Source organism: Oncorhynchus kisutch, linkage group LG1, assembly GCF_002021735.2.
Source record: "Oncorhynchus kisutch isolate 150728-3 linkage group LG1, Okis_V2, whole genome shotgun sequence".
NCBI lineage: Eukaryota > Metazoa > Chordata > Actinopteri > Salmoniformes > Salmonidae > Oncorhynchus > Oncorhynchus kisutch.
In genome coordinates, this window is record NC_034174.2 from 37,771,195 (window position 1) to 37,784,505 (window position 13,311).

Below are 13,311 nucleotides of genomic sequence, written 5' to 3' on the forward strand. Positions count from 1 at the left end.
CGCAGCATTCAACACCATAGTGCCCTCAAAGCTCATCAATAAGCTAAGGACCCTGGTACTAAACACCTCCCTCTGCTACTGGATCCTGGACTTCCTGACGGGCTGCCCCCAGGTGGTGAGGGTAGGTAACAACACAACCGACACTCTCATCCTCAACACAGGGGCCCCTCAGGGCCATTGGTGCGTGCTCATTCCCCCCCTGTACTCCCTGTTCACTCATGACTGCAAGGCCAGGCACGACTCCAACACCATCATTAAATTTGCAGATGACACAACAGTGGTAGGCGTGATCACCGACAACAACGAGGCAGCCTATATTGAGGAGGTCAGAGACCTGGCTGTGTGATGCCAGGACAACAACCTCTCCCTCAATGTGATCAAGACAAAGGAGATGATTGTGGACTACATGAAATAGAGGACCAAGCACGCCCCATTCTCATCGACGGGGCTGCAGTGGAGCAGGTTGAGAGCTTCAAGTTCCTTGGTGTCCACATCACTTACAAACTAACATGGTCCAAGCACACCATGACAGTCATGAAGTGGGCACAACAAAACCTACTCCCCCTCATGAGACTGAAATGATTTGGAATGGGTCCTCAGATCCTCAAAAGGTTCTACAGCTGCACCATCGAGAGCATCCTGACTGGTTGCATCACTGCCTGGTATGGCAACTGCTCGGCCTCCGACTGCAAGGCACTACAGAGGGTAGAGCGAACAGCCCAGTACATCACTGGGGCCAAGCTTCCTGCCATCCAGGACCTATATACCAGGTAGTGTCAGAGGAAGGCCCTGAAAATTGTCAAAGACTCCAGCCACCCTAGTCATAGACTGTTCTCTCTGCTACCACATGGCAAGCGATACAGGAGTGCCAAGTCTAGGTCCAAGAGGCTTCTAAACAGCTTCCACCCCCACGCTATAAGACTCCTGAACATCTCGTCAAATGGCTACCCAGACTATTCACATTGCCCCCCTCCCCTCTCCACACCACTGCCACTCTCTGTTTTCATCTATTCATAGTCACAAAAATTAACTCTACCTACATGTACATACTGCTTCAACTAACCGGTGCCCCCACACATTGACCCTGTACCGGCACCCCCCTGTATATATTGTTATTTTACTGCTCCTCTTTAATTACTTGTTACTTTTATCTCTTATTCTTATCCATATTTTTTAAAACTACACTGTCGGTTAGGGGCTCGTAAGTAAGCATTGTAAGGTCTACACCTGTTGTATTCGGCGCATGTGACTAATAAAATTGGATTTGATTTACTAATGGTAGTGGTGGTAATAGACTGTTACACTATTTGTAGCTAGTACTAATGGTAGTGGTGGTAATAGACTGTTACACTATTTGTAGCTATTACTAATGGTAGTGGTGGTAATAGACTGTCACACTATTTGTAGCTAGTACTAATGGTAGTGGTGGTAATAGACTGTTACACTATTTGTAGCTATTACTAATGGTAGTGGTGGTAATAGACTGTCACACTATTTGTAGCTAGTACTAATGGTAGTGGTGGTAGTAGACTGTTAGGCTATTGGTAGCTGGTACTTATGGTAGTGGTGGTAATACACTGTTAGGCCATTGGTAGCTAATACTAATGGTGGTGGTGGTCTTACAAAACATCTCATCAGTCAAGGTCAAAGCTAAAGGGTCAGAGTTTTATTCCACCTCTCTAGCCACTGGTAGCACTCTGTCCTCCAACTCGTGTCTTTCTCTTTCTCCCCCTGTATTTCTCTCTTCATTTGTCCCGCTCTTCTTTTATGACATTTTTCCTTTATGCCCTTTTCTACTATTTTTGAAGTCTCGCCTCTCTTGTTAAACGCAGGCCCTAGTGTGAGAGAGAGGGGGCTGGAGGGGGGTAGAGGTCCACATTTGGGCCAGAACTGTTCTATCCATTGAAGATGGCAGCTAGGAGGGGGGCTGTGCGTGGCTTTTGGATTTTCAACCCCTCCATTTTTGTTTTTTTTGTCTTTTTTTTTACGGGGAAGGGATGCGAGGGTCCAGCTGGTGGTGTGAATGGCTGTCCAAGGTGACTGGATCCCAATAAAGAGGCGGTTGGCCTGGCCGGGGGCCTCCTTCCCAGCCCAGACACAGCCTTTATAGGCCAGCTTACGAGCCTGGTCCTCTATTAAACCCTGGCCAGCCTGCGCAGAGGAATTTAGGGCCAGGAAACAAGAGAAAAACAGGGGGGTTTGGGAATGGGCATGTGGAGGTGAAGTTGGGGTGACTGAAGGTGAAAGTTGAAAGGCATGTTAGAGGGGATTGTTTGGGGGGCTTGGTCAGTGAATGTAGCTAAATGTATGTGTATATCTGCTTTTGACCATTTATAAATGAATGTGTGTGTGTCTATGCAAATGTCTGATCTTTTTTGTGTGTGTGAAGTCAGGAAAAACACAGTGCATTTGTAGTTATGTTGAGTAGCTAGATGGTGCATATATCTGAAATGGTCAGTGATGAAAAAGAGAAGGACTGCACTCTTAGAATTAAGGTGAATACAAAATAAAGACGATGTCCCTTTTAGACATGGACCAAGGTTTCACTCATCTGGGCTTCATCCATGTCGTGTTGTCTCTGTGTTCAAATGTTTGTCTCTCTTGTCTCTCTCTGTGTGTGTGTGTGTGTGTGTGTGTGTGTGTGTGTGTGTGTGTGTGTGTGTGTGTGTGTGTGTGTGTGTGTGTGTGTGTGTGTGTGTGTGTGTTTGACGTTGTTTATTTTGAGGGTTTTCATTGGCAGCAGTTGAATGACTGCTTGTGGGACAGCAAATGGTGTTATATTGTGTGCCATTTTCCCCCTGCGAGACAGAAGGGAGGGACAGAGGGAGACAGCAGTCTCATAAACACCTTCAGTCTGTTTGTTCAAATGTGGCTAGAGGTATACAAGCATGTTGGGTTGGACAGGCATTCCAATTAAAACACACACACACACACACCCACACACACACACACACCCACACACACACACACACACACACACACACACACACACACACACACACACACACACACACACACACACACACACACACACACACACACACACACACACAAACACACACACACACACACACACACACACACACACACACACACACACCATTCAGCTGTCAGTTAGTCAGACAGTCAGAGGTATGCTCCACCCCCCACTCCTCAGAAGTGGAGACGGCAATCAAATATCATCTGCCAATCAGCATTTTATCAGCATAGCCATCTGGCCATCAGCTAATTGTGTCTCTTTTCCCTCTTTCGATCCCTCTCTTTCTCTCTCTCTCCAATGTCAATCAGCGCTGAACCAACCCCCCCCCCCCATCTCTTAAAATGTTTGCCTTTGAGCTGCCCTCCTGGGTAGAGCTGAAAGGTTGGGCTAGAGGGGGGTTGGGCTTGTTTGTTGACAAGTCTGCCTTTATCAGTTACTCCATATTTATATATCAGCTTAACTTATTTAGGGAGCAACACTGTGGGTCCCATTGAACCGCAGTCGTGTACTGTATTTGTAATGTGCCTTCAAAGATGTTTTGCATTAATTGCATTAATCATCTGACATGCAGTTTACCTATTAGCTGCAATACTGAAATGTGCAGTAAGTTAAAGTCTGTTTTTATTGCCCACTCTCTCTCTCTCTCTCTCTCTCTCTCTCTCTCTCTCTCTCTCTCTCTCTCTCTCTCTCTCTCTCTCTCTCCAATTACATTCAAAGTGCTTTATCTCTCTCTCTCTCTCCCTTTCTCTCTCTCTCTCTCTCTCTCCAATTACATTCAAAGTGCTTTATTGGCATGGGAAACATATGTTTACATTGCCAAAGCAAGTGAAATAGATAATAACCAAAAGTGAAATAAACAATCTCTTTCTTTCTCTCTCTCTAACTTTCCCTCTATCTGAGCAGCAGTAGAGACCCAGAGCACCAGCTCTGAGGAGATGGTGCCCAGTTCACCCTCTCCACCCCCTCCTCCCCGCATCTACAAGCCTTGCTTCGTGTGCCAGGACAAGTCCTCTGGATACCACTATGGGGTCAGCTCATGTGAGGGCTGCAAGGTGAGACACACAAAGAGACTCAGTCAATATGTACAGACAGGATGTATAAACCCAAGCAAATACATGATATATACAGAACATGCATACACAAACAAACAAGCCATGAACAGTCAGACAGGGGCACACAGACAGTCTACCATAATTGTTTCCATGCAGTTCATCACTATTGTGATGTTAGAGGATGAAAAGATGCCTGTGCTGCCCTCTGGTGGAATCTTTATCTAAGGACAAATGCATGGGCTCAAATCCCCTCCTGTGGCTATGGAGTGAGAGATCTATGCTCCCGGAAACAATGGTTTAATGGCTGATTTCTCTCTCTTGGTCCCTCTCTCTCTCTCTCTCTCTCTCTCTGTATCTCTCTCTCTCTGTATCTCTCTCTGTATCTCTGTATCCCTGTATCTCTCTCTCAGGGATTCTTCCGGCGCAGTATTCAGAAGAACATGGTGTATACCTGCCACCGAGACAAGAACTGTCAGATCAACAAGGTGACCCGTAACCGCTGTCAGTACTGCCGGCTGCAGAAGTGCTTTGAGGTCGGCATGTCCAAAGAAGGTGAGTGCCAGGGCCTCAGAAAGATTACATTACAGCCAGTTTTGCCTATACCTTCCAGGTATGCTGTGCTCAAGTGTAAAGGTGGGATCAGAGATGGTTTGAATACAGAGAGCGTGTGAGAGTGATTGTGTGGCAAAGAGTGTTTTGGAAAGGGATCTCAGTACAGTTCATGTCTGTACTGGGGTAGCACTGAAATCACAATATAGCCACTCTATAAGTGGACATCCTGAGAGGAAGGAAGGAGAGAAGCATGAGGGATGTGATGCTCTATTAGATGACAACAACTACCACCAATCTATCACTTTCCCTTTCACTCATCTTTTCTCCCTCCTTCGTTTGAATTTAATTTAGTGGGTGCTTTTTTTGTCCTAGGTCACATATGTTCAAGAGTGTATTAATAGTTGAAAATGTGTTGTCTCAAAGAGTAGGGTCACGGCCATCCATTATCGACGGTAACCCTGAAGCAATTAGAGTTAAGTGCCATGTTCAAGGGCACTTTGGCAATTTTTTCACCTTGTCGGCTCGTGGATTCGAACTAGCCACCTTTCGGTTACTGGCCCAACTCTCTAACCGCCAGGGCACCTGCTGCCTTGTCCCCCATGCAGCAGTGCGTAATGACAGGAACAAGAAGAAGAAAGATGTGAAGGAGGAGGTGGTGTTGCCGGAGAGCTATGAGCTCAGTGGAGAACTGGAGGAGCTAGTCAACAAAGTCAGCAAGGCCCACAAAGACACCTTCCCCTCACTCGTCCAGCTGGGCAAATACACTACAGTGAGTCAAGTACACACACACACGCACACGCACACACAGGCACACACAAATCTCACCACTCTCTCTCTGTGTCTCTCCTGTGTTCCAGAACTCCAGTGCAGACCACCGTGTGCAGTTGGATCTGGGGCTGTGGGATAAGTTCAGTGAACTTTCCACCAAGTGCATCATCAAAATAGTGGAGTTTGCCAAGCGCCTGCCAGGCTTCACCACCCTCACCATCGCTGACCAGATCACACTTCTCAAATCAGCCTGTCTGGACATACTGGTACCTGAACACCCCCCCACCCCCACCTCCACTCTGTCTGTACTCCTCTCTCCCCCACTGCTCTTTACAGTTCACACTCATGTCTCCCTCCACCTTCACTCATGTCTCCCTCCACTTTCACTCATCTCTCCCTCCACCTTCACTCATCTCACCCTCCACCTTCACTCATCTCCCCCTCCACCTTCACCCTTCTCTCCCTCACTACAATCTATTCACTCCTCTCTCTCCCTTACAATGCTCTATCCATACTTTTCTTTCCCTCAACACACTATACACACACATTTTACAATGCACATGTCACTGTCCTCTGTCACTCCCTACGCTTTACACTACCTCCTCTTCTTCGTCCTCCCTTTTCATCATCTTTGTTGTCGTTATTCCCCTAACCTCTCTATCTTCTCCTATCCTCACTCTCAGATGCTGAGGATCTGCACTCGCTACACTCCGGAGCAGGACACAATGACCTTCTCAGACGGGCTGACCCTGAACCGGACCCAGATGCACAACGCAGGCTTCGGCCCGCTCACAGAACTGGTGTTTGCCTTTGCTGGCCAGCTGCTGCCTCTGGAGATGGATGACACAGAGACTGGCCTCCTCAGCGCCATCTGCCTCATCTGTGGAGGTACTGCAGCATTGGCTGTTATTGTTTGTGTTCACGTGTGTGTGTGTGTGTGTGTGTGTGTGTGTGTGTGTGTGTGTGTGTGTGTGTGTGTGTGTGTGTGCATGCGCATGTGTGTTTGTCTTAACATACTAAGCACTCTCTCCTCTTCTCTTAATGTTCCAGCCCCCCCCCCAACCCTGTCATTGGCTGCTTACTCTTCCTCACCCTCTATCATTGCCCACCTCCCCTCCTGACCCTGTGTGTTGGCTCTCTCCCTCAGACCGTATGGACTTGGAGGAGCCCCAGAAGGTAGACAAGCTGCAGGAGCCCCTCCTGGAGGCCCTAAAGATCTACGCCCGCCGCAGACGCCCCAACAAGCCACATTTGTTCCCCCGTATGCTGATGAAGGTCACTGATCTCAGGGGCATCAGCACCAAGGGTCAGTACAGATAAGGATGTAGTACACAGTACAGAACAGAGACACGGCACAGCCTAGATCTCTATTCATAACATAGGCTATAGCCTTAACACATCCTGACACATAGATCAATATGCATGTACGGTAGAGCCTCAGACTCCGGCATTCAATCAGTATTGATAGAGACATAGAGCCCCAAATAATTAACAATGAAAAACTAACTGATTGTAAGTTGCTCTGGAGGAGTCTGCTAAATGGCTAAAATGTAAATGTGAATGTAAACTCATGTTTATGCATGTCTCTGTCTCTCTCTCTCTCTCTCTCTCTCTCTCTCTCTCTCTGTGTACTGTAGGTGCGGAGAGGGCCATCACTCTGAAGATGGAGATCCCAGGCCCCATGCCTCCTCTGATCAGGGAGATGCTGGAGAACCCTGAAGCCTTTGAGGACAGCAGCGACTCTGGGGACAGCGCCTCTGCCGCCGCCCCCCCTGCCATACAGACCATCAAGAAAGAGAGAGAGGAGGAGAAGAGCCTGGAGGAGGAAGATGAGGAAGACGAATGGGGGGATGAGGATAGGGAGAGAGGGGCGGACAGCGATGGGGAGCCTTGGGGGGAGGCTGCAGTGGCAGCAGGGGGGTCCCAGAAAGGGGCGAATGGGAGAGCCCAGTGAGAGACATAGTGATGCACTCTGACCCACACACATCACCTCCTGCTCCACCACCCTCAGACAGACCAACACTCCCTGTCCTAGCACACCAAGTCATCTCCCTACATGAGCAGCCCATCCTGTAACAAGGGTCTTTGCCAAGACATAGCATTCACCTCTGTTGTTACACTACCCCCCCCCCCCCCCATACATTTACAAATATACACACATACACATACATACTGTATACCCATAATAATTCCCTCTTTGCTCTAGATAGACAGAGAAGGAAAGGCTGTATATGTGTTGAACCTACTCTGACACTCCCTGGTGAAACGGGCCCTTTCTATAGGAACAAGTGGAACACATAGTCCGGGAAATAAGAGAAGAGGGAGAAAAACAAGCACTAAATGTCACTGAGTTGGGTCAAGGGTCGCGACAGATCACTGTGCCAACCATAACACTGACCAATATGTTACTTTACAACGCTGTCGCCAAACAAACAGAAACGCAAGGACATGCTAAATGGAGGGGCAGCAGCTTCGAGAGGTGGTCTATAGGAAATGCTAAATGGAGGGGCAGCAGCTTCGAGAGGTGGTCTATAGGAAATGCTAAACGGAGGGGCAGCAGCTTCGAGAGGTGGTCTATAGGAAATGCTAAACGGAGGGGCAGCAGCTTCGAGAGGTGGTCTATAGGAAATGCTAAACGGAGGGGCAGCAGCTTCGAGAGGTGGTCTATAGGAAATGCTAAACGGAGGGGCAGCAGCTTCGAGAGGTGGTCTATAGGAAATGCAAAACGGAGGGGCAGCAGCTTCGAGAGGTGGTCTATAGGAAATGCACTCCCCCACTTTCCTTAACGGCTAGGATAAGTGCAAGAGCAATGACGAAACGACATCTGCAACAACCAAACTCAATGTGGAAACCATTGCCACACATGCCTTTGAAAATCATTTCCAGTGACATTTGACCTTTTTTCTTCTATTGTATGACTTTCCAAAAGAAAACGTTTGCATTCGTATTTCATCATATTGTATATTCATGTGTATTACTATGCATTTTTCTAGTTTATTGTTGTTTTGTATGTTTGGGCTTCAGTCGTGCTCATGTTTGATGAGCCATCTCAAACTAGCGATAGATTCTCAATCTGGCAACCCATCTCGCAAACTGGCAAGTCTCTTCTGATCTTTGCATTGTCTGTGCTTGTGACTTCACTCATTGGGACAGAGCTTACATTAGATCTCTGTAGGGTGAGACAAACAAAAACAACAATGATTTTTACAAGCTATAGTTCAGAGCAACACGTACAGTTCATAAACACACAAACACATTAAACATCCATGTGTGCAGGGTCAATTTGATGCTTTTTTAATGCCAATGCTTTGACTCAAGGTGACTCTAGACTCTAGAGAAGGACCACATCTCACCAGTGGGAATGTTGAAGAAAATCACCACAAGGAAGTGTGGGGTAGCACCGATGGTCCGCTACACTCCCTGTTCTTTTCATCTACAAGCCATTCAAGCGGGATCTGAATGTGAAAGAGGACTCTCTTTTCGTTGTCATTTCCTTTTGTTCTCAGTGGAATGCCTGGTGGTCTACCGGGGGGGGGGGGGGGATCTGATATCTGGGTGGGCAGAATCCAGCACATAGCTGAGTATCTGTGATAATGAAAGTGGGTGTCTACTCCCAGCACCAAGCCAAGGCTCAGGTGGTGTGTTGATAACAGTACAGTACAGTACATTGAAAGTGAGCCATAATGAGCAGCGATATGATGAAGAATACATGGAACTGGATTACTGGATCACTAAGCAACACTCACCGGACCAGTTCAGTCTAGGGTCCATTCCATTAATCCAATGGAATAACTCAAGCATGTAGGTCATAATTACACATATCACCGATGTCCATGAAATTTCACCCTCCTAGAGCGGTGAATAAGAAATATTGGAATTATATGCAAACCCATGAGAGGGAGATAGCCTTGTATGAGCTGCCTGAATCAGGAAATGACTGTGTGTGTGGTATGTAGATGTGTGTGTGTGAATGAGGGTGAGGGTGAGGGTGAGCGTGAGAGTGTTTCTCACATTACTTGTATAATGTACATTTTGTGTTTTGTGCTTACTTTACCATAGAGCAGATGAGACAGTATTTTGGAAACTGTCTACATACATAAACTGGGTTATAGGAGTTTTGGTCCATAGTTCTCTCCAAGAACATGCACAGAACCATATGGTTCATTTTCTTACTACAGTCATATAGAGAATTCTTCATTTGTAAAGTGAATCTATGCCAGGGCTCTCCAGCCCTGTTTCTGTTACCCTCCTGTAGGTTTTCACTCCAACCCCAGTTGTAACAATCCTGATTCAGCTCATCAACCAGCTAATTATTAGAATCAGGTTTGCTAGATTAGGGTTGGAGCGAAAAACCTACAGGACGGTAGCTCTCCAGGAAGAGTGTTGGAGAGCCCTGATCTATGCAAAGCTGGGATTCTGGCATTCTTTTGATGCCATTTCATTTTTGATATACTGTACTTTACATGTGTAATAAGAAATGTTTCTGATGAATTTGAGATTTAGATAAGTTAGTCCATTTAGAATGACTACATTTCATTCTCTGAAAGTCCACAATTGAGATATTTCACCCAGTTATCATGTATCATGTATCTATACATGTATCTTCCTGTCCCAAGCATTACTGTACAAGATATTACTTTGATAATGGAGCAGCATATTAATGCTCATAATAACTCAAACCCCACATCTACAGTATATTCAGATTGCATACCGTTGGCACCTTGCCGTTGGCCTCTTACTATGACAAACAGACACAGCAGTGTGTGGATTTATTCAAACCTGTGGTTGTAAAGCATTAACATGGACCTCAGGCTGAGTAAGACTTCCAGTCTATGGAATGGATTTGGAGTTAATCCCCAGTGTGCATTGAGGCCATTAGTTATTCTGAAAGAGTGATTTACACCTTCACGTCAGCAGCCACTGCACAAGCCTACGTCTTAGTCAGTACTCAGCCCTCATGGAGTAGAGGGAGAACTTTCCTATACAGTCAGTCACACCCTGATGCATAAACCTCAACCCTTACTGGAGCGCAGTTCACACACTGTAGCTACTGTAGTGGGATATCTGACAGAGCTCGTTCAAAACAAAAGCCATATTAACTGTGTTCTGTGTGTGTGTGTGTGGTCTCATAATGCTGCAGAGGACTCTCAGCCTCTGTCTCACAATATTAGTCACATTAGCAATATATTTGATACCATCGTCATACCTCTAAATGAGATTTTCAATCAGGTTCATTGGACTCCCGGGGAGCTTCTTGGAATAGCAGTAATGAATAAAGGACATTTATTTAAGTGTTTGTTCATTGTTTCCTTTTTATATACAGTAGTCAATGTTTTGTTTGAAGCTAAGCAGATGTAGCAAAAAGCCATGGTTCTTGTGCATTTAGCGAGCACTTAGCAAGCAACCAATGTAGAAAGAAATCTAGATGTGGGAACCTGTATTTTCTTAGGCCTATTTGAAGAAAATAGGGCATATATTTTGGTGCAAAAGCTTTTCATAGACAGCTGACATTTAGTAGTGATTGTTTGATGGTAACTGAAAATAGATTGGCCAAAGAAAAAACAATTACACCAGTGTTATAATTCATGAAGAATCTCAATTAGGTCATTCATTTGAAATAATGTGTGCTATTTTTTTAGTTTGAATATTTGTGGCTCTTCACAGCTTTTATTATTGATAATAAGCGCTTCCTTTTCAATGCTTTAGGATTGTTGGGTATTTTATGAGAAAGAAAAGCTTTTCAGAATGTACTATACTTATTTTCATTTGCATTTTGTTCTTATTTGTTGGTGTTACTTTTTAAAACCATAACTTTACATTTGAATTGAAATTGTAAAAAACTAAGGATACAACATTTTAATTAAATTCAGGGATTTCAAAATCAGCCTAAGATTTGTATTTCTGTTTGTGTCCAAACATGAAATCCCCATTTTTGTTTGTATGCTCTTTTGAGATAAAATGTACTGGTAGTTTGTTTTTCTATTGTTTTTCTACCTGCTGTCCCTTTCTCAAAACAACGCTTTGTGTAGCCTGTCGTTGTTGTTACTATTTTGTTTTATTGTCATTGAGGCAGTTGTCTCTTCTGTACGTCTGGATGTTGTTGTATTTTCAAATAATTTGATTTTATAAAGAAACCTCTCTTTTATATGTGTGTGTTCATTTGTATTACAAGGTAATTTGCTTCAATACAGATGGCATACCTGGTAAAAACACATGGACACAAGGGGGCGATGTAGTCATGCCATAGCAAGGTGAATCTACTGCTACTCTATTGGGAGTGAATGGGGCAACATTGGCATGTTACACATTTGTGTGTAACACACCACCCTTTTATTACTAGGCTACTGAGTCGAGCCAATCTGAGTGGAGCTGTACTGCGCTGGCCTGGTTGCACATCCACAACAGTTGCTGGAACCTTGCTGAAAGAAAATATCTGAACCAGCACTGTACTGTAGGCTACAGGTCAGCAAGATACTGCAGTGTGAAAAGGCTGTTAGGGTATTATCAAACCAAGTAATTTAGTTGAATTAGCCATGCCCAATTGGTAATGCAATTTTGATTTATTTTTGCAGAATTTATCAGTGTGTCGCACCCTGACCTTAGTTATCTTTGTTTTCTTTATTATTTGGTTAGGTCAGGGTGTGATATGGGTGGTTTGTTTAGTTTTGTATTGTCTACGGGTTTTTGTATGCTTATGGGGTTTTCTAGTCTAGGTGTTTATGTCTATGGTTGCCTAGATTGGTTCTCAATCAGGCAGCTGTTTATCGTTGTCTCTGTTTGGGGACCATATTTAGGTAGCCATATTCCTGAGATAGTTATTATTCTATGTTTAGTTGCCTGTTTGCACTAGTCATATAGCTTCACGGTTCGTTTTGTTGTTTAGTTCAGTGTTCGTTCTTTTCATTAAAAGAGTTATGTACACTTATCATGCTGCGCCTTGGTCTCCTCATTATGACGACCGTGACACAGTGGCTGTTTAAACTAATCTGAACCACGGATCAAGGTTACTCCTAGCCCATAGACTACTTTAAAGGTCAAATAAAAAAGACAATACCAAATGTGTCCTATAAGGCAGAAGAGACCAGAGTTGTAGGAGCAAAATAAATGGTTTATTACATGGGATCGAACCAGGTGCCCGATCACCTCGACTGCACCAACCACATTGCATGTGCTAGCGTTGCAAAAACAAATGTACACATACGTTATTCAATCATTTCATCCGCACTGCTCATTTCTGTGATGCCAAATGTTAAAATAGAACTTGGTTTATTAGAGACAATGCAAGTCCCAGGTGCATCTGCTACAGTCGAAAGTCAGACACTAATGTGGTTTTCCAACAGCAAGGTTCAGATCAACTTGGCAGTGTTGCCATTGTTTATAAAAAGTTGTCTTTATAGTGTTGAGAAACACTCGTATCCCACACTCACAAACTGAAATCATACACGTGAACATCATGCAATCAATTAGTGAGAGAGCCTCAATCACATTTATTTATTCACTGTAGGCTACACATTAATTGAAGTAATTGGTCACATCTTTGGTCACGTTTGCGTTGGTCAAACAAGAACACCCTAATGATTGGTTGACAATAGAGCCTCCCACAAAGTAGATGATGGCTGCAGGATGAAGTTGTTGAAGAGCAATTTGGTCCATGTTTATCCCAAGAATGCAACACACTTTGAAAGGCGGTGACTATCTTGGACTTCTCACTCAATGTCAACAAAACAAAGGAGATGAACGTGGACTTCAGGAAACAGCAGAGGGAGCACCCCTCTATCCACATCGATGGGAAAGCAGTGGAGAAGGTGGAAAGTTTTAAGTTTCTCGGCGTACACATCACGGACAAACTGAAATGGTCCACCCACACACAACATCGCCTCTTCAACCTCAGGAGGCTGAAGAAATTTGGCTTATCACAAACTTCACAATTGAGAGAATCCTGTTTGTGCTGTATCACAT

The 13,311-nt window shown here is 44.8% G+C and overlaps 1 protein-coding gene across 2 annotated transcripts in view; it reads left to right on the forward strand.

The window, feature by feature from the left end:
* Positions 1-12,277, forward strand: part of LOC109895109 (retinoic acid receptor gamma-A-like) — a 77,560-nt gene extending 65,283 nt beyond the window's left edge. For both annotated transcript variants that reach the window (XM_020488760.2, XM_020488769.2), the window contains 7 exons: positions 3,884-4,032; positions 4,443-4,584; positions 5,190-5,353; positions 5,442-5,618; positions 6,036-6,240; positions 6,500-6,658; positions 6,990-12,277. In XM_020488760.2, the coding sequence (XP_020344349.1) occupies positions 3,884-4,032; positions 4,443-4,584; positions 5,190-5,353; positions 5,442-5,618; positions 6,036-6,240; positions 6,500-6,658; positions 6,990-7,306 (1,313 nt within the window). In that variant the 3' untranslated portion in view covers positions 7,307-12,277. The remainder of the gene's footprint in view (positions 1-3,883; positions 4,033-4,442; positions 4,585-5,189; positions 5,354-5,441; positions 5,619-6,035; positions 6,241-6,499; positions 6,659-6,989) is intronic.
* Positions 12,278-13,311: the final 1,034 nt, after the last annotated feature.